A 22,992-nucleotide genomic window follows, 5' to 3' on the forward strand; every position below is an offset into this window, starting at 1 on the left:
GGTTCGAAAAAATAACTGTGTGAATGAAAAGTGAGCTGATATCTTACAACTAAATTCTTTTCTGCTGATGATTTATACTGTTAATTTTGCTGCTACATTATCCAGGATACTAGTTAACAATAAAGTGTTACTTAATAAACTATACATTTATATTGAAATAATGTGTAATTAGAGGTTTCTTTACATATTAAAGAGCACACCCAATTAATTCCACACAATAATGTAAAGATATTCTAAATTGATTATGCAAAAAAACAACACTGGTATTGGGATCTGGATTAAAGAGACAAAATGTCTCGGAGAGAAAAACTTGTTAATGTGGAACTTTACACAAATATAGCTTCTCATAAATATCTGTTAATCATTTTATCATTAAGATAAACATGTTTTTTATTATTAAATATTAAATACTTTTAAAATAGTTTGGCTCAAGAATCACGATTTGTAACAGAATGCATTTTTTTCCTCATCCATATATAATAATGATATGAGCTGTCAATTTACATGTAATTGAGTTTACATTTTATTTGTATATGAAGTCCTAAAATTGCATTGTCAATTTAAGAGTTCAACAAGCATCTCACGGACTCGCACAGGTGTTTCTGTTAATTCATTAACGAGAGAAGTCTGTTTTTAGCGCAGCCATGCTTTTTGTGATTTAAAATTCATATTTCTTTTTACTTTATATCTGACTGTAAAGAACAGAAAGGATATTAAAAGACTCATTAATCAATAGTAGTGAGGTATGTGGATCTCGTCTTTGGACACATTACACATATGAAATGGTCCATTTTAATCAAGCAGTTTTCAACAATACAAGGTATTCCAGTACTTGCATTTCTAAAACAGTGGTCATCAATTAGCAGACTGCGGTCCAGGACCGGACCCTGGATTTTTTCCATCCGGGCCACGAGACATGACAACGGTTGTCTCATCTCAATGCTTCTACACTAGGTTAGCAGCGTAACAAAACAACGGAGCTGTGTACACCGCAAGCGCTCCGGGACGTAGATAGCACAGATTTGTTTTTAGCGCTGTAATATTTTTCTTTAGCACTAAACACGCTTCATTTTTGCCCTTTCGTGCTCTGCATGCATTGCTTCTCTCCCCCGGCCTGTGACATGAGGCGCTGCATAGTACAGCTGCAGACGCTGATATTTTAATGAGAATAACAGTGAGCATCGATATAGATGGATACCGCCATCTTTTGCTAAAATACACTGCAGAAAATGAAGCAGAAATATTCTTCATGTGTCTGATATGACTCTGATGGTTCAGCTAAGCAAGGTTTGTGACAGGACAATTGATCATGGTTCCAGACTGCCTTTAGGCTAGAAACTATTATTGTCTTAACACTTTATTAATAATATTTGATTAATTATACAGTTTATTAATAATAAAGTTTTTTTGTGAAAATTAATCGAGAGAACCATCTCTGGCATGGATGGAAAGACATTTAAAACGTTTGAAATTGAGTTATCTGCTTATAATGAAATATATTTCCATTATTTGATAGCCAGCCCATTTATAATTAACTTTAGCAAACAGTATTTTAAACTGCATTATTTAGATGTACATTGTTTGTGTTTGGTGGGTTTGGATTTTAAGGAAAATATAAAAATGGTTCATTAAGACTTTTACATTACCTACATTTTCTCTCAGGGGTTACTACCCCTGAACACCCATACGTATCTTTCCTATGTATCTATCATAGTCCACTACTTTTGTTGTCTTTGAGCCAAAATGTCATCATTCTTGCCCAGTTCTTAATAGACTTTTTGACTGTTGATAAAAAAAAATTCTTCTCATTTTACAAAGTACAATTGCTGCCAACTTGGAAATGTATAATAACTATTCCCAAAAATGTGCATTTCTTACACATTGATATTAATCAGACTGAAACTCTTGGAAATTTAATCGAATACCCCTTGTTCTAAAAGCTAATGTAATAGCAATTTTCAGAGGTTAATAAAAACAGCATCAAAAGTGTAAGAAAACTTTCAGGAGGTAAATTGCAATAAAGAGAAAAGGTTTAATCTTCTGAGGATTCTTTTCACAAACCGCAGCTACCCAGTTTCGAAACAGAATGCCTGTTAGACTCAACAAAACATAGATATTTTATACAGTTCTCTGACATTGTAACCCCTCCCACCCAGTTTCTAGATATCCCATATCTTTAACTGGTTTGGGATGGTTTCTACCCCCCCAGGGCAGGTCAAACTATTCTTTGTCCCTGAGAAGCCAAAAAGGCCTTCATTTACGACCTAAATTACCTCCTGCTTCTCTCAGGAGGGGGGCATGGGACTTCATTTTATTACTAAACGACCCCCTGTATTCTCCTGAAAAGGTCACTTCTCGGGCTCTAGGTGTCTATCTTCCTGGCCCATCTGGTTTTATTACGTTTGTTTTTCCTGTCCTCCTTCAGCTGCTGGAAGCCCTCACAGAAACACATGATTAAATGAAATTAACAGTTTGGAAACAAATAAATATAATAATACTGAATTTTTTCCGTAACACTAAATTCAAGCACTTAAAGCACTTCAAGGACCTTATGTGAACCCTGTAAACAGTGTAGAAAAAAATGCAGTTGGTATCAAGTGATCGAGAGATTATGATGTTTGACAGAGGGATGCACCGATCCGATACCTGGTGGTATCTGCTTTGATACTGACGTTTTTAAATGGATCTGGTATCGGTCCGACGAGCTCGATCCAAATCCGATACTGTGTGTTAATGTTCGATACTGTCAAGCTCAAAAAATGACAAAGAACCATCAAAACAACATTAAAGTAGTTCATATGACTCGTGCATTTTATTCAAAGCCACTTGAATATGTGCGATTGCTCTGTGAATTACAAAAGGCTGTGCTTTATAAGTAAATGTATAAAATGCACGCACAGCTCCAGCGCATTATTGAATGGCACTGCACTGTTTACACACACACACACACACAGCTATTTGTAACCTTCACGCGGTGCGCAATATTTGAGCACTACTCACGAAAAATATCTCCGATGTAGATGCTCAAAGTTTAGTTCACTTATATGCATTTCGAATGGCACGCAGGTGCTTTTTTCAAAATAAAAGCTTGAGGGGTTAAAGGTGCACAATTGAGATATATTACTATATATACTATTATATTATATATAACTTCTATAATATATAATTATCATTTGTTTGCAATTTATAACGGAGGTGGCAACTATTTTGGTAAAGGGGCCAGATCGGGTTTAAGTAGTGCATAGGAGGCCACATTGTATTCCTTTTGAGATACAATGTTCTGCATTGATTTGATATTTGTATCTTTTAAGCCCAGATATAGTTGTGTACTCAATTTTCTGAAGTGTATCTGTGACTAATGGGACTATTCTGTAATTGTTTCAAGTATTGTATTGCTCTACAAAGGGAGATACTTTTCTATCAGGCATTAAAAACTAAAAGGCTGAGCTTATAAATGTATTTTACCATCTCTACTTCCCTGTTAATTTATCATTCAATTTAATGATAAAGTGGACGAGTTTACTTTTTTTTAATTTTTTTTAACATTACCCGTTTACATGCTAAAAGGGTCATGATGCGGGTCTCCTCAATGGTTTGACTTTCAGCACACAACTGAATAACACAGGCTGCATGACTGTGATAAATGATAACTGCAAGAGTTAGATTAACATACAGGTGCGAAGGGACTTCAACATCTCTGTATTGCACAAATAACAAATACATATACATATTTGTCTCTGGCTTGCTTTTGCTCGCATGTCAATGATGCCGAGATCTACTTCTATATTTAATTTAATCACTGGTTCAATTAATGGTTTACCTGCAAAGTAGCATCAAACATCACAAGCAGCCTCAAGAATGGACAAAGTGTAGCTGTATAACACTTTTCCTTGAGCAGAATATTACACTAGAGATCACTAAGTTTGTTCAAAAGGGAAAGTGAGAGATAGAAAAAGCACACGCATGTGCAGGTTTCCAGATTGCACAAAATAAGTATAACATCAGGTGGAATATTTCCAATTTGCGCAAGTATAAATCTCAAACTGGCAACTTGAGCAATTGTCTCTTATCTGGCAACTTGAGCATGTTAAACGCTTGTGGAGACTCGTTGGGTCCCAATGCAAGTTAACTGAAATATCCTATGAAAAAAAACAACAAAAAAAAACGCTTTTAAAATAAATGAGCCGCAGGCCACATTAAACCGGCCTGATCCGTCCCGTGGGCCGTAAGTTGCACATGTCTGATTTATAACAATATTGAAGTAGGATGGGTACCAAAAAATTATTCTGTGAATGAAATATGAGCTGATATCTTAAAACTAAATTGAACAAAAAAGAGATCTGAATCCTTTAAAGTCCAGATACAAGTTGAAAATTTTTGGCAAAAAAATAAAAATGGCTTCTTTTCTACTGATGATTTATACTGGAATTACTGTTAATTTTGCTGCTACATTATCCAGGATACTAGTTAACAATAAAGTGTTACTTAATAAACTATACATTTATATTGAAATAATGCGTAATTAGAGGTTTCTTTACATATTAAAGAGTACACCCAATTAATTCCACACAATAATGTAAAGATATTCTAAACTGATTAAGCAAAAAAACCACACTGGTCTCGGATCAGTATCGGCCGATAATGAGATTTTCGATATCGGAAGAGAAAAAGGGGTATCAGTGCATCCCTAGTTTGACAGGGCATTTTATTTATAATCACATGGACAGAAAAAATTCGGTATCGTCCCATTACTTCTGCTGATGAATCACTGCTCATTTTGGTTTATAAAAATGGTTCACTTTGTAGTGTTTATATAATAATTAATTGTAAATTGTTATTAGAATGCATATTTTGTTCCCTTTTATCTGTTTGTGAGAACACCTGGGAGTGCAGACTTTTCTAAATAAGAATCCACATTCCAGCGTTATGTACTTAAACTATTTTTCTGGTTATTTTAGTAGCATAAATAAATTGCATGTGAGATTTCATAAAATTTATAAAATCATATGCAAATCAAAATGCATAAAATCTCTTGCAGCCTCTGTGTCTGGGCCTCCCTGTTACAGTAAGGAAAGACAAATATATTTCTTTTTTTAACAAATAAGATATACATAGATATATATATTTTTTACTATCTGCAGATTAATTGATTATCAGCTGTCTTTGGCTTTTTATCTTGCTTCTCTGTAGTCATTTTGTTTTGCCTAGAGCCCTGTATAACGTATGATTTACTGTGCCATATACCGTTGTCATCATTCTAATATCATAAATTAATATTATTTGTAAGTTAAATATACAGTGCTTCCGTAAAGTATTCACAGCACTTCACTTTTTCCACATTTTGTTATGTTACAGCCTTATTCCAAAATTGATTAAATTAATAAATTTCCACAAAATTCTGTACAGGGGTGGCTGTGGCTCAGGTGGTAGAGCGGATCGGCTACCAATCACATGGTTGGTGGTTCGATTCCCGGTCCACACGACTCCACATGCCGAAGTGTCCTTGGTTAAGACACTGAACCCCAAGTTGCTCCCAATTGCAGGCTAGCACCTTGCATGGCAGCTCTGTCGCCATTGGTGTGTGAATGTGAGTGTGGATGGGTGATTGGGACACAGCGTAAAGTGCTTTGGTAACCTCTAAGGTTAAAAAAAAAGCGCTATATAAGTGTAGACCATTTACCATAGACCATTTAAAAATCACATGTACATAATATTCACAGCCTTTGCTCAACACTTTGTTGAAGCACCTTTGGCACCAATTACAGCCATACGTCTTTTTGTGTATGATGCTACAAGCTTGGCACACCTATTTTTGGGCAGTTTCTCCCATTCTTCTTTGCAGGACCTCTCAAGCTCCATCAGGTTGGATGGGGAGCGTCGGTGCACAGCCATTTTCAGATCTCTCCAGAGGTGTTCAATCGGGTTCAAGTCTGTGTTCTAGCTGGACCACTCAAGGATATTCACAGAGTTGTCCCGTAGCCACTCCTTTGTTTTCTTGGCTGTGTGCTTCGGGTTGTTGTCCTGTTGGAAGATGAACCATCGTCCCAGTCTGAGGTCCAGTGCGCTCTGGAGCAGGTTTTCATCAAGGATGTCTCTGTACATTGCTGCATTCATCTTTCCCTCGATCCTGACTAGTCTCCCAGTTCCTGCCAATGAAAAACATCCCCACAGCATGATGCTGCCACCACCATGCTTCACTTTAGGGATGTATTGGCCAGGTGATGAGCTGTGCCTTGTTTCCTCCAGACATGACGCTTGCCATTAATGCCGAAGATTTCAATCTTTGTTTCATCAGACCAGATAATTTTGTTTCTCATTGTCTGAGAGTCCTTCATTTGCCTTTTGGTAAACTCCAGGCAGGCTGTCATGTGCCTTTTACTGAGGAGTGGCTTCTGTCTGGCCACTGTACCATACAGGCCTGATTGGTGGAGTGCTGCAGAGATGGTTGTTCTTCTGGAAGTTTCTCCTCTCTCCACAGAGAGCTGGAGCTCTGTCAGAGTGACCATCGAGTTCTTGGTCACCTCCCTGACTAAGGCCCTTCTCACCCGATCGCTCAGTTTGGCCAGGCGGCCAGCTCTAGGAAGAGTCCTGGTGGTTCCAAACTTCCATTTACGGATGATGGAGGCCACTGTGCTCATTGGGATCTTCAATGCTGCAGAAGTATTTTTATTCCTTCTCCAGATCTGTGCCTCGGTACAATCCTGTCTTTGAGGTCTACAGACAATTCCTTGGACTCATGGTTTAGTTTGTGCTCTGACATGAACTGTTAACTGTGGGACCTTATGCCAACACTGGCACAGGTGTGTGCCTTTCCAAATCATGTCCAATCAACTGAATTCACCACAGGTGGACTCCAATCAAGTTGTAGAAACATCTCAAGGATGATCAATGGAAACAGGATGCACCTAAGCTCAATATTGAGTGTCATGGCAAAGGCTGTGAATACTTATGTACAAGTGATTTATTTATTTTTTTCGTTTTTATTTTTTATACATTTGCAAAGATTTCAAAGAAACTTTTCTCACGTTGTCATTATGGGGTATTGTTTGTAGAATTTTGAGAAATAATGAATTTTATAAATTTTGGAATAATGGTGTAACATAACAAAATGTGGAAAAAGTGAAGCACTGTGAATACTTTCTGAATGCATTGTGTGTATATATGTTTTTAATCTTTTTGTTTTTTTCACATTTTTGAAAAATACAAATATCTTCCCCATTCACAAATATATGGGGAACCACACCTTTTGTTTTCAATGCTGATACTTTGTTGCTCTTGTTGTTTACTCATGTTGACTCTTATGCTTTCATGTTTCAGAGTGAGAAACGATCATTTCTTGCAAAGCTTTTCAAGGTAAAGATCAGTGAGAAAGCTGTACAGGAAGAGACTGGGAGCAAACAGGAGGTGATGAAGGTAGAGTCAGTGTGTCCTGCTGCAGTCAATGACCCTGAGAAACCAACATCAATAACATCATCAGGTCCTGCTGTAGATGACAAACACAGTATGTATCAGACACAAGGAGCTGCATTACATCTGCCAAACACGTGCGCGCGCGCACACACACACACACACACACCCACCCACCCCTCTCTCATGTGATACTATCAGATGACTCAGTCTATACATAGGTTTTGATAATTGTAGGTCGAGGTAAGTTTGTACACTTATACTTTAGTTCTTAACCTGTTGATTCGCACCCCTTTTTGAGCACAAACCATGAAAATGACATACCTGAACTTAAATGGTTGTATTTACTGGACCCTTTGGAGTATGGACACAGTTGTAGTATCTTTTGAAAGAAGACACTTATAATCTAAAAAAATTAGAATAGAACCCAGAAATACAATGTTCTCAAAGCCACGAGTCTAAAGAAGTTATGTTTCAAATTGATGATCTAACATAAAATGAGGTTCCTGCAAGCTTGCAAAGGCTCCACCTTTCAAGACGACACAAAATCTGACTGCACTGCTTGGCTATTATGAATAAAAGATGCCCCATTTTAAAAAAATAGACTTTGGAGACCGGCTCGTTTTGTTTATGAGACTCTAATATATAAGATAGTATACAGATTTACAGCATGAATGCTGCTCAGATTGCATAGTTTGTTGAACGATGACAAAGGGTCATTCTTTCAGGCAAGATCTCATGTAAACAATGGAGAATATATCAATATTTCAAAGATTTATCACTTATATGGACAAAAAGTGCTATTGGATGTTTTTCAATGAACGCTTGTCATGGACAATTGACCAATGTGTGGTGAACTGGATTCATCTGGTGATCGCGTTTTCATAAAAAAGGTATGAAGTCCCGTTTTGATATTGTATGTTTTCATTTGTACTCCTGGCACAAATAACTACATTTCTGTTTCTGGAGCATTGCTATCATGAAACAGAGATCAGATATCAATGTTGAACCCTTAGACCTTTGAAAAGATGTATAATTTGTTAACATTAATTACATTTATATACTGTAATTTATATATTAAATGTAATCAGAGTGACGTCACTACCATGTGCGGGCGATTGCGTATCAACAGGTTAACTTAACTCTTTAAAGGACAAGAATCTGTAAGATTGGTGCATACAAATGGGTATTTAGTGAGGATATTAGACACAAGCTGGACTTGAAGCTGCATTGTCCACATGAGCACTAAATGTATGCTTCCTAACTGCTAAGCCATGGTTCTTACCACATTTACACAATTGCCACATCATGCAGACAATTTTATTCAAACCAACTTATGACAAAACCTATGAAAGAAAGTGGACATTGGATCATGTTATAAAAGCACTTAGTGCTGCCACAGTTTGTCATCTAACTAAGAATGCTGTTATGGTAATAGGGATGTGCACAGATCCCTGAGCCTCTGAGCAATACCTAAGAACTCTGTAATATTCGATCATGAAAAATGGTGCATTGCAATCAGTGTCTTCTGACAATAATTTGCATCAACACTGGACACAGTGCCTTTCATTCTGGGGCAGCGAAAGCATCCAGCACTGAAGTAATTTGAGACCGTTCACATAGGATGTGTTCTTCCTTTCAAACATCCACATGGAGTGCAATATAATGGAACCGAATGCAGGGTTGTTTTCAAACCTTGTTGTTTTTTTACTTGACACTGTCTGAAACAAGTGACTTATGGCATGAAAAGCTGAAAAAAAAACAAAAAACAGTCATGCCAAAATCAACAGCTGTCTGACCCGTTTTAACTGTGGTGACCAGCATTTGAAAATTAGTCCAGATGGACGCTGAAGTACTTGGTTAATTTGTCTTTTAAGTACAAAATTATTCCCAATACCCATCCCATAAAATACCCAAAGACGCCACACACAGAGCCCTGAAGATTTACTAATCACACAAACTCTCATCTAACCACAAAATTACTCAAAATGCAGTTTTAAAGTTGCACATCATGTTGCTTCAACAACAATATTTCCAACCAAAAACTTCCAAGAAGTAATTCCTGCAAGCCTTGAAGTTCTACAAATGCTGCTTCTGCATACACCTCTATGGTAGATGAAGGAAATTACTGGCCATCCAGGTGTTCATATCAAAATCAAGACAAAGTCTGGCTTAAAGTGTATTATAAAAATATAAAGTGTATTATCAGCATAACAGTAAAAATGTATTCCATGTTTCCTGAAAATCTCTCCTAAGGGAAGCATATACAAGAAAAGCTGAGGACCTGATCCAGAGCCTTGTGGTACTCTGTTTGTAAATGAGGAACTCTCGGATTAAACATAATTTAAGAACAAAGTGTGAGCTTTGGATGAGTAGTATCTAAATCAGACTATTGATGTTCTTCTCCAGGAATAACACATGGATTTAGATTTAGTCTGGTCCTAGTTTTGTCCCAGTTCACACATGAAACCCAAACAAGCAATTGTTTGCATGCACCTTCAACGCAACATCTCTGCCAGGCACACCAGAACAGGCTCTGAGCTACTAGAAAATGTGTGTTAACCTCTTTGCACAGTGACCATTGGGACACAGCATACCATTCTTAACAGGCCATTGTTTCTGTTTGATCTGCTCACAAGTGGTTCTCATAGCATCATAACAAAACTCCCAAAAAACATTTGAAGGTGTTGTGTTACAGCCTCTCAACTGAAGAAAATCTAATGCAATTATCAGGTGTGTTATCGGCATCAAATGACACTTAAAAAAATTAAAACAAATTATGTGACCACAGTTTTCAATCAAATGACTGTGTAATTTAACTGTGTATTTTCCAAAAAGAAAAAGCTTAGCGAAGGGTCAATTCAAGCTTGATGTACCCCCTTAATATTTTTGCAAATCTGTGGCAGTAGGGGCAGTCAGTACAGCCTTCCACAGATGATACGCTCTAAGACAGATGAACTGATCTTTATTTAGGGGCCTTTCTTATCAGCCCATAATTTAAGTCGATTTAAAAAAAAAAAAAGAAAGTATATCTATTTATCTATCCATCTCTCTCTCTGTCTCTCTATCTATCTCTAATAGCAATGTTTAAAATTGAAAAAATGCTAATTGAAAACTATACATCAATTGTTGAGTTCTGGATTCTGAACATGGTCCGTTATATTTCCAAAGTTGTTGACCACATTGCAGGTCCATCTTTTTTCAATAACAAAAACAGACTTTTTTTTTTTTTTCAATATTTTTTTTTTACTCATTTCTCATTCATCTATACTTGCACAAAGGCTCCTGCCTTATCATTAGCAATGACTGTGATGTGCTGTGTGTGTTTGTGGGCTGGTTATGTGGTAATGTTGACAGTTAGATAATCATTCCATTATCAAAACTTTAGAAAAGCTGGCAGGTATTGTGATCGCTTCAAGTTTCCCCAGTAAGTGGCTCTTGCATGTGCAGCGTGTGTGTGGCTGTAAATGAAAGCCTATTGGCTATTTTTTAAAATGAGATGAGTCGTTCGACATGTCCCGCCTCCACTTCCTGTTTCACAAGGCACTTAAGTGCGACTTCTTTAAAGAGCAATACAGCACACCATATCAAATGAAACTGGAAATGAAAGAAACCCTGGACTTGCAAATCAACAAACAATTTTGAACATTTTCTGAAAATACTTTTAATATGCTAGACAAAAGCTGTCCAGCCAAAAATGAAATGTGTTATAATGTGTCACTTCCTGTCTTAGCCACATTATCACCATAGATATACATAAGTTCTGATCTTTCATCAGTTATGTAATGCAGACTTTATCTTACTAACCACTTAAACTGGTCCTGTACTCATGTCATTTTTTTAAAAAGTGTATCGAAATTAAACTGCAGATGACCAATATTTTTTTTTTTATATTTTCATTTTGACTCGCACAGAAACATGCCCAGGTCATATTGTACCCCTAAATAAAAGAAATGCATAAAATGAAGCCATTTTTAGGACCAGTATGATTTTTCTGTATTATTTTCATTACAGATGAGTGCATTTGACCTCCCCATGTTCTCATTTCTGTATTGCATCCTGTTTTACTTGTTCTCATTAATGATTCTCATTAGATCCATTTATTTTTATGTAATTGTAAAATGTCACAATCTAAAAATCAGCTTCATTGTCTTTTTCAAATGTGTTGTCTTATTTATTTTGATTTAGGGGTGAAATTTGACCCGGGCAACCACCTTCAGGGCTTTTTTTAGTTTTCTCAATTTAAGGTCAAATTAATTAGATTAAAGCCAACAAACTCCAAAACAACTATTACATCTACACATATACCCAAGTTGAATAAGCTTAGATGTTTTACTTAATCTGAGCATAAATATGTTTTCCTGGTTTAGAAAATATAGTTTTTAGAACAATTTTTCCACTAATGGTCATTTGTCAGCCTCACCAGAATACTAATAAGTTAGACTTGCTTAAAAAGCAGTGTAGCACTAAAACATTCAAAGAGTTAAGTCAACTTAAAAACAGAAGAAACTTCACTAAAGTGAGTACTAATCACCCTGATGGTGACTTGAAACAAAATTACAACTTTTTCCAGCAAGACATCATTAAAAACACTAAAGCAAAAAGCATCTATTAATTCTAAACAACAATTAGTTACATGGCCTTAGATGTTGCCATGCTTTGACCAAACACACAAATAAAATCAAGCGCAAGTGATTATGGGTATTGCCTCGACAGATCGCTGCTCCAGTTGGCATGCTATGTAGCAGATGCAACAAGATCATAGTGCTTAGCCTAAAGGCTTGAATATACGTAGTTTTCCTGCGTTCCTAATCGGATCACACCTGGTTGACCGCATTGCCTTTCAAAGTATATTCTTTTGACCGCAAGTGAACACAAGCTCTGTTTTGTGATACCTTTGTCATACAGCCAATGGCAGGCACATGTGCAGAAGATGCGCACAGATGAGTACTGTCCGCATGTCGAGAAAATCAAGGCCGAACACGGACCGTCTGTGCTGATGATTTGCGTCACTCGTACTGTGCGCAGAGCCATAGGCAACATGGGCAACCAAGGTATACTTTGGCCTTTTACAGGGTTCCTACAAGCTTTTGATCCAATGCATTGGTCATAAGATGCAAGTTCTACCTTCAAGACCAAATATTACATTGTATATTCTCTGTTTTACAATTGTAAGGTAATCAAACTGAACGGCATAAAAGTTAACCTTATCAATTTTAAGTCATTTAAACTAATACATTTAATAGTCCAGTCAACTTTTAAAATAGTTTAGAAGTTACAAATTAGCATTACAAATCAAATACTTTGTGCAATAAAACCACATTCAGTTTAATAGCTATATGGTGAGCTTACTATAAAGATACACTACCTACAAAAAGTAATTTTCCTGGCACTGTGTTGTCTTTAAATGGGAACTGAGGTAATGTTCCTACTACTCAGCAAAACTGAACTGTCCAGTTGTTTGGAGCAGTCCTCAGCTGTGTAGTTGTAGATATTATAGTTTTATCGTCGGTTAATGCCTAATCTTCTGTAAAGCTGCTTTGAAACGATGTGTGGTGTGAAAGGCGCTATACAAATAAAATTAACTTGACTTTATACGGTGGTCTTTGACTGCTCCATTGTGAAAAGACCCAGTGATTTAATGAACCACAGCACCTTCTCCATCATTATCATTCTGTATGTAACCTCATTTATATTCCCTTCCATCTTTAGGTTTTCCTATCACAGAATTCCTAAAGCGTTAGTCCATCAACACAATGATTAACTGTAGTGATTTGTCACTGTAGTCTTCTCACTGTCATGTACTGTGTTAGCTTTGCATTAAACCTAGAACTGATCATTGAAGCACAAATTTGGTGTGATCAGACCATAGTTAGCCTGCTAACTGAGTGTCTGAAAATTGCAAATTGAGTATCCTACACATTTGGGCAAAAACCAGGGCAGATGGAATTTGACTTGAGCACTATGTCACATTGAAAGGTGCCATGATGTAACTATGACTGGAGGATGCTGGGGTTGATTTCCTTTGCCAGGGGCACAATGGTGTTAGCTTGACGATTGAACCAGCAAACTTCCGGTTACCAGCCCTGAGCCATATAACCACTATACTACACCAATACACTACACCACACTGAATCTTAACCATCATACATGCAAGTACTGCCTCATCTACATATAAAAGCATGACACGGTTGTGAGTTCACGTGACTTCTGGATGTGATTCATTCACCAGTGCAGTCATTTAGGCCAGTTGATCGGAATTGGATCTGGGATGAAAAAAATACCCTCCATCTTCTTTAGCAACATGGAACACACCCGTAATCCTGTTCTACATGACATTAAAGCTAATACACAGATAAAACTCTGTCAGACTGGACAATCCCTGGACATAAACTCTAATGTGAGTGTTTGGCACAATGTTTATTCTCATTGTCACCAACATTGGAGATGATGTCTAACCTTTTATGTATATCAAGTTCTAGAGAGTGTGACATCATTCCGAGCTATTGCTGGTCTAGACTACAAGCACAGATACAATTATCACATCGTATGACTGTGAGAATAAAGTGCACTCCGAAATGATCTGGTCTTGAAGACCCTCTGATTTGGCTGTCACATTGCTGAGTGATTAACAACTATGAGCATAACAGATGCACCATGGCAAAATATCACGAAACACACTCATAATATTTTAAAATCATATCTATATCAAGCAACATGAGAACTTGCAAGCTCAAAGCTTTTTTTTTTTTTTTTTTTTTTTTTTTGGTTAAATATTTCCTTTTTAAACGAGGACAATAGTTATTGTAGCTCTTTTCTGCACTTGAAAGTTGCAATATATTCCAGATGTTTTTAGTTTTTTTTTGCGGAATACAGAAAATAACAATGCAGGACATTTATAGACTGAGATACTTTTAAGTTATGAAAATCTTTGCAGAGACTAGTACAAAAATAACAATACCATATTTTTATAGCTGTAGTTTGCTGTAGATCTGATGTTTTAATAAGAGCATTGAATTAATTTAAACTTTATAAAAGAAATCAATTAACAACCCACTAAATCTAGTTTCTACAGGAAAGTTTTTGGTGGAGTACTGATACCATCTAGTGGACCTTTGGAGAATTAAACAGACATTCCAGCCTTAATATTTTCGTTAGACCATTACAGATATTTATGTGAATATTAAAGTGTTGTCTGTTAGAGTTTTTATATATATATATATATAAAACACACACGCTACCAATCAAATGTTTAGGGTCACTTACTCATTCTTTACTGTTATTCTAAAATGTGAAGAAAAAATATAGCCATCACTATTAATCTATGGAATAATAGAAATGGAACTATGGGAATTATGTTGTGACTAAAAAAGAAATTCAAAATAAATCAAAAATGTGTTATACTTTGCCTAGATTTTGCAGACATGTACTCAGCATTTTCCCAACCAACTTCCTGAGGTATCACCCTGAGATGCTTTTTACACAGTATTGAAGGAGTTCCCATCTATGTTGGGCACATAGTGGTTGCTTTAATTATTTGGTCCTAAGTGATCTATTTCAAAAACTTTTTTTCAATAACATTTTAGTTTTGCAATTAAATTAATATGTTGGCACAATCATATTTTTGTCTATAAAATTAATTTCAAACATTTAAGCTTACGATCTTAAAGGCTTTTAAGATCATGAGAAACATTTCAGGCAAGTGACCTAAAATTTGAATGGTTGTGTGTGTGTGTGTGTGTGTGTGTGTGTGTGTGTAAACCGGTTTAGTAAACTTATGACCCCTCTCTAATGGATGGCTAGCTGTGAGTATGCGTGTGTTGTGTGGCATTTCAATGCAGCATCATTCTCTGCCCTCAATCTCGGAGAAGGATAGAGAGGAATTCTCTATTCCTCTCTAAATGTAGGGAAAGTATATCCCATTTATTACTACATCAAATGGCTTTAATTCAGGTAAACATTAATTAAATATCCTTAAGATAAGGGCAACACCTGGTTTGGCCATTGCCATGGAAGTACATAGTATGATCATTCCATGATCAAAAGTGCTGACTAAAGCTCTTGAGATGTAAAGTTGTTGATGCTTATAAGCCTGGAAATGTACGTAAACCATTTGTAAGAAAATACATCTACAAATGGAAGCTCCAGGCCAGGCTGTCGCAAAATGCTTGAAGACTCAAAGAATGAGTTCTGGCAACAGTCAATGTAAAAGTGCAGGAGTGTCAACCATTAGAAATGTGGTGGACGTGGGAGGCCAGCAAGGAAGAACCCTCTGCGTCATGTAAAGGCAAGAATTAAACCGAATTAAAGGCAAGAGGTTTGTTGTGCAACCCCAGTAGTCAAAGTTAGTGGTGAGCACCAAACATGTCATGTGAGAAGACCCTCAAACCAACTGTGCAGCTTGGTTGTGGGAGTGTTGTGTTTTGGTGCGAGTGTTTAAAGAGGAATAGGAAAAAGGTTAAAGGAATTTTTGCATGGAGGAAGAGGCAAAAATCTCTCAAAACTGATGTTCTTTAACTTTAAAATAAACACTTGCAACAGGGCTATTAGTTTCCGTTCTTGGACAGCCACTGTCCTGCAGAATTAAGCCCCCACCTTAATCAAACACATCTGAACCAGCTAATCAATGTCCTCAGGACTACTTGAAAATTATTGGCAGGTGTGTAAGAGCAGGGTTGGAAGTAAGCTTTGCAGGATGTGGCCCTCCACAAACAGAATTGATTTGCCCTGATGGACAAGAAGTTATTTTGGTTGAAGGGGGAAATTCCAGCTGCTAAATGTAGGAGTTGATATATGGATATTTTTGTTGAATAAAAGATGTTAAATTGACATAATTTGTTAAATTATATAACCTTCACCCATCGTTGTTCAAATGAAGATCTTATTATAATCGTATTTATATGCCCACATATGCTGAAAAAGGAGAGAACTTTTCATGGTTGTACTTTGGCAATGGACTTAACAAACACAACAACAATATAAGGAGCCAGACTCTATTACATAGTCCAGAGCGAGTAAAGCTATGCTCTCTCTGATTTTCAGATTTTTAAGGTCAATGCTGTTGGTAATTCGCTCCCGGTGTCATCGAAGTGGCATTGCTTCTGACGAGTAACAGGTCAGATAAAAAGTCTACTCAATGTACAGCTGGGGCGCTTGTTACGTTGATCCTGATCGAATGGTTGATCGCTCAACACTAATGATTTCTACTTGCCCTGCCATCATTTTCATTTGCCCCAACACAAATTTATCACATTTATAGTTTGCAAGATAGCTGTAAATTGCAGCTTTTTGCCTTATGTAACCCATATAAGTGCTTTACAGACATTAATTCATAAATACATGATAGAACCTGCGTCTTCCTGCGATTTACATGTGTTTTTCAGCAAAGAGTTGAGTGGAGCAGAGGATGGGTTTTCAGACACCTGTTTAGACATGCTGTCAAATTTTGGCCCAACTTTTGATTGTTGGCTGAATGTAATAAACATATGAATTCCTGAGAGAGGAGACCTTGCTACTAAATCGGTTGTGATGTGTAAAATACATTAGATAGATATTAGGCCTGATTTATGAATCAAGAATATGGATATAAACATGAACCCTAACAAGACCAACACTGACACAATACACAGAGAAAATACCTGTACATGAAATGAGAAGTGTAAAAGGTGTATAATGAGGATGATATAAAGTAGATCTTTTTAAATGTCATCTTTGAGCTGAACAGCTTTCACATTAATAATAATAATAGCCTTTGTCTAGTATCAGATGCCATTGGCATGTCAGTTCAAGCAACTGGCCCAAATCTCTCGCACCGTGGCCCCAGACCATTGGGTAGTCCTTTTGTTTGAGCCCAGATCAAAATATCAGATCTGTGCATTAGGACCTCCAGTGTGAATGCAGCCTATAGACCTGCCACCAAGTCATTAATATTAACAAGAAAACCATTCGTTGCTCTTGGCTGGATAACTTTAGTAGTTTCAAAATAAAATATGAATGTATTACTGTATAATCATACAGTGAAGACCTGTAATCCATGAGAATGTAAGAACGTTTACTTGAATACTTGATACTGCTGAAAGAAAATTTAAGCACGGTTTTCTTAATTTGTTTCTGTGTTCTTATTTTATTACTGACTGTTTCCTTGTCTTGAATAATTACTTGAGAACTTGAAACAATGTTTACCCGTTAAACAAATAAGTCGGAATTAGTTTTGTATTATGAATTGTCAAAGTTCACTGGTATTGGTTCCAACAACTGAAATGTTGGTATCGTGACAGCACTGCCTACACCTGATGTACAGCATTTTCATCAAGTTAATCAAATTATCATTCTTGATTGCTACCGCATTTCCGGCATTACACACTTTATTGTTTTATTAATAATAACAGGAGCATTCATATCACTTTCACTGTAGATAGAAATTCTATAAATGTTTTGTGAAATTCTGTCATAAACTGAAGGAACTGATTCAGCCAAAACCAGTTTACTTTTTGTTTAAATAAATGAGCCATTAGACTAATCACTTTAAAAAAATAAAAGTACCATGGAATTACCATTTTTGGACATGAAGGCTACCATGGTAACCATTTAGAACCATGGTATTTCTATCTTGGTACCATTATTGTACCATGGTTCTTCCACATTACTGCTAAAAGGTCCAACATATTAATGCCAGAATATATTCAAATAACATCACATTAATATGAAAGGAAATTAAGTGAAAGTATATTAAAAATGTCAATTCTATAAAGAGGATGATGATGTCAGAGTGGAAGCAACAGAGATGACAGGATGAAGTGAGGGTGCAGAGATTAGAGAGATATATATATATAAAAAAAGACCTTCCACCCATGCTAAGGTCTGTGCTCACCACTGGAGCCGATCGTGAACTTCTATTTCTGGATAAAAAAATCTTGTGATAATTTCTCGCATTAATTTTTGTGGGAAAACGTTTGTTCGCTCTTGGCCAAAGATTTTGTAATATGTGCACCTCTTCTTAGTTCTGTTATGTAGCGTGTGTGCTTCTACAACAGCAAGATTACAGTTTAGCGATTCAGGTAGTCTGACAGTGGAAGGGTTGATATGTTCGAACATGTAGTCCCTGCTGGAGCAATGAATGCTTTACAGCAATTGCAATCACCTGATGGCCACTCTCTGAGACGAGGCCAGATTTGCTCATCTAAAAGTGCAAGGCTCTTTTCTGTGTCTTTTCAAGAGTCACAAAATTTCATAAATAACTGATAAAAATCCTGCCTTCTCATTGGATCAGAATTGGCTAGGTGCACAAGATGAGTGTGTGCATGCTTACATCCGGTCATATGAGTGGTCATTGAAAGAGACTGCCAAAGGAGACTTGTTATAGAGTTTTATCACAGAGGAGCCATGAAAACGTACTTTTACAAACGTCACCCTGATAAACAATTGCCATCAGGTTAGGGCTTTGAAAGTCACATGTGGTGTGTTTAGTCTCTCTAACATCTGAAAGTGAAATTTTAAAATGGAGATTTAGAGTTAAAACAAAAAGGACTTAAGGTTTCTCACCCACACCTATCATATCACTTCTGGAGACATAGCTTCTTATGGAGTTGTTTGGATTACTTTTATGTGATTTTTGGAGCTTCAAATGTCTGATCACCATTCAAATGTATTGTATGGACCTACAGAGCTGAAATATTCTTCAAAAAAAAATCTTCATTTGTGTTCTGCAGAAGAAAGAAATTCATGGACATCTGGGATGTATGAGGGTGAGTAAATCATTCAAATAATTTTTGGGTGAACTATCCCTTTAACATTAGTCAATATATAGTATTATGAATGAACCTAAATGAACAAAGAACAATAGTATATGTAAATGAAACATTAACCTAGATTAATGCTGTAAAATTGTTCTCATTGTTAGTTAATTATACCAATTGCATTAAGCAATGTTTACAAATTGAAACTTATTGTAAAGTGTTACCAAAAATGGTGCATGTGTAATCAAAAGTAGGCATAACAGAAAATGCAACTTTTAAAAAATGTGTTGTTTGATGTCCAGCAGAGGATTTATATGACCTTATTTACCGTGCAGGTGCTGGTCATATAATTCAAAAAGTTGATTTATTTCAGTAATTCCATTCAAAAAGTGAAACATGGATATTATATTCATTCATTCCACACAGACTGATATATTTCAAATGTTTATTTCATTTAATTGTGATGATTAAAACTGACAACTAATGAAAATCCCAAATTCAGTATCTCCGAAAATTAGAATATTACTTAAGACCAATACAAAAAAAGGATTTTTAGAAATGTTGGCCAACTGAAAAGTATGAACATGAAAAGTATGACGCATGTACAGCACTCAATACTTAGTTGGGGCTCCTTTTGCCTGAATTACTGCAGCAATGCGGCGTGGCATGGAGTCGATCAGTCTGTGGCACTGCTCGGGTGTTACGAGAGCCTAGGTTGCTCTGATAGTGGCCTTCAGCTCTTCTGGATTGTTGGGTCTGGCGTATTGCATCTTCCTCTTCACAATACCCCATAGATTTTCTATAGGGTTAAAGTCAGGCGAGTTTGCTGGCTAATTAAGAACAGGGATACCATGGTCCTTAAACCAGTTACTGGTAGCTTTGGCACTGTGTGCAGGTGCCAAGTCCTGTTGGAAAATGAAATCTGCATCTCCATAAAGTTGGTCAGCAGCAGGAAACATAAAGTGCTCTAAAACTTCCTGGTAGACGGCTGCGTTGACCTTGGACCTCAGAAAACACAGTGGACCAACACCAGCAGATGACATGGCACCCCAAACCATCACTGACTGTGGAAACATTACACTGGACTTCAAGCAACGTGGATTCCTCTCCTCTCTTCCTCCAGACTATGGGACCTTGATTTCCAAAGGAAATGCAAAATTTACTTTCATCAGAGAACATAACTTTGGACCGCTCAGCAGCAGTCCAGTGCTTTTTGTGTTCTGACGCTGTGTCTTGTTCAAGAGTGGCACAAGGAATGGGACAGCTGAAATTCATGTCTTGCATACGTCTGTGCGTGGTGGTTCTTGAAGCACTGACTCCAGCTGCAGTCCACTCTTTGTGAATCTCCCTCACAATCCTCTCCAGAGTGCGGTTATCCCTATTGATTGTACACTTTTTTTCTACCACATCTTTTCCTTCCCTTCGCCTCTCTATTAATGTGCTTGGACACAGAGCTCTGTGAACAGCCAGCCTCTTTAGCAATGACCTTTTGTGTCTTGCCCTCCTTGTGCAAGGTGTCAATGGTCGTCTTTTGGACAGCTGTCAAGTCAGCAGTCTTCCCCATGATTGTGTAGCCTACAGAACTAGACTGAGAGACCATTTAAAGGCCTTTGCAGGTGTTTTGAGTTAATTATTGAGTATAATAATTGAGCACCCGGTGTCTTCAATATTGAACCTTTTCACAATATTCTAATTTTCTGAGATACTGATTTTGGGGTTTTTCATTAGTTGTCAGTTATAATCATTAATTAAAAGGAATGAACACTTGAAATATATCAGTCTGTGTGGAATGAATGTATACATTATCCAAGTTTCACTTTTTGAAATAAATCAACTTTTTGATGATATTCAAATTATATGACCAGCACCTGTGTATCCAACTTCAAATTGTATATATCTTTCTAAATCTGTATCCAAGCCTAGCATTATTTATTAATATTCACAGAAAGTAAATTGAGCTACTGTTGTTTCTGATGTTTATTTTTTCGTACCATTTTAATCATAAACGTAACTACATAACATACTGTAATGTGCTGAAATGTTGATTTATTTATTTTTTCTAACTGTGAAGAGGAATTTTTTTGTGGTATGCATTTGTCTGGGTTGTAATTTCGAGCGAGTGAACCTGTATTTTGCCTGTCTGTGAGTGCATGGGAGACTGGGTAGAAGGGGTTCACCACGGTTTCAAATGTGCTTCTTCAAACAATTACAGCATACAATGTGGCTGTTACCGTCAGTAGCCTTAAATAAACACACTGTTTATGAGATCGGCCTCATGTCTCTTCACTGCGATGCTACAATTTTTATTGTATTACATCTCTTTTCTGTAAACACCTCATATAATGCCATTTACAGCAGTCTCTGTGGCGGTGCTGAGCAAAATCAAAGTAACTATGCGTACTTTCTCTAAACCAGAAATCAAACATGGCGCCTTATGCAACTAGCCAATTATTCCACTTTCCACTTCTGAAGTCATTCTTATGTCTCATTCCAGTGCTTTGTTGTCAGAAACATGGACCACGCCTGGTTCTTTCATATTTCTTGGGGAGCACTTACTTTGACAGCAATAATATATGTTAGTCAGCTTGTTGACAACAGTGGTGTTTTGGTACATAGAAATACATTGGTAAATACATGCTGTTATCTCTACTTACAGAGTATAGTTTTTAAAAGTTACATTGATGTTAATGATTGAAACGGCATTTTTTAAAATTAATCCTACACTAAAACAAAAAAAAACAAATCCTGTTAAATTACGGTAAAAAAACTGGCAGCTGTGGTTGCCAGAAATTCTAATCAGTAATTTTGATGCCTGCATATTTTACGGTGCATTACCATCATTTATATTATTAGATTCTGCGATGGACTGGCGACCTGTCCAGGGTGTCCCCCGCCTTTCGCCCAATGTTAGCTGGGATAGGCTCCAGCCCCCCGCGACCCTGTACACAGGATAAGCGGTTGACGATGGATGGATGGATGGATGGATATTATTAGATGAATGAACATGATATATGAAACTGTAAAAATCTGCTTTTTAAATACAGTGCATCCGGAAAGTATTCACAGCGCTTCACTTTTTCCACATTTTGTTATGTTACAGCATTATTCCAAAATTGATTAAATTCATTATTTTCCTCAAACATCTACAAACAATACCCCATAATGACAACATGAAAGAAGTTTGTTTGAAATCTTTGCAAATTTATAAAAAATTTAAAACGAAACCAATCACATGTACATAAGTATTCACAGCCTTTGCTCAATACTTTGTTGAAGCACCTTTAGCACCAATTACAGCCACAAGTCTTTTTGAGTATGATACTACAAGCTTGGCACCTATTTTTGGGCAGTTTCTCCCATTCTTCTTTGCAGGACCTCTCAAGCTCCATCAGGTTGGATGGGGAGCGTCGGTGCACAGCCATTTTCAGATCTCTCCAGAGATGTTCAATCGGGTTCAAGTCTGTGTTCTGGCTGGGCCACTCAAGGACATTTACAGAGTTGTCCCGTAGCCACTCCTTTGTTATCTTGGAAGATGAACCTTCACCCCAGTCTGAGGTCCAGAGTGCTCTGGAGCAGGTTTTCATCAAGGATGTCTCTGTACATTGCTGCATTCATCTTTCCCTCGATCCTGACTAGTCTCCCAGTTCCTGCCACTGAAAAACATCCCCAGAGCATGATTCTGCCACCACCATGCTTCACTGTAGGGATGGTATTGGCCAGGTGATGAGCGGTGCCTGGTTTCCTCCAGACATGACGCTTGTCATTCAGGCTAAAGAGTTCAATCTTTGTTTCATCAGACCAGAGAATTTTGTTTCTCATTGTCTGAGAGTCCTTCAGGTGCCGTTTGGCA

At 37.0% G+C, this 22,992-nt stretch overlaps 1 protein-coding gene across 2 annotated transcripts in view; it reads left to right on the forward strand.

Annotated features, from left to right (window-relative positions):
- Positions 1 to 22,992, forward strand: part of si:ch73-181d5.4 (death-inducer obliterator 1) — a 61,105-nt gene that overhangs the window by 19,828 nt on the left and 18,285 nt on the right. For both annotated transcript variants that reach the window (XM_052100404.1, XM_052100403.1), the window contains one exon: positions 7,318 to 7,501. In XM_052100404.1, coding sequence (XP_051956364.1) covers positions 7,318 to 7,501 — 184 coding nt within the window. The remainder of the gene's footprint in view (positions 1 to 7,317; positions 7,502 to 22,992) is intronic.

The sequence above is a fragment of the Xyrauchen texanus genome, chromosome 31, assembly GCF_025860055.1.
Source record: "Xyrauchen texanus isolate HMW12.3.18 chromosome 31, RBS_HiC_50CHRs, whole genome shotgun sequence".
Taxonomy (NCBI): Eukaryota; Metazoa; Chordata; class Actinopteri; order Cypriniformes; family Catostomidae; genus Xyrauchen; species Xyrauchen texanus.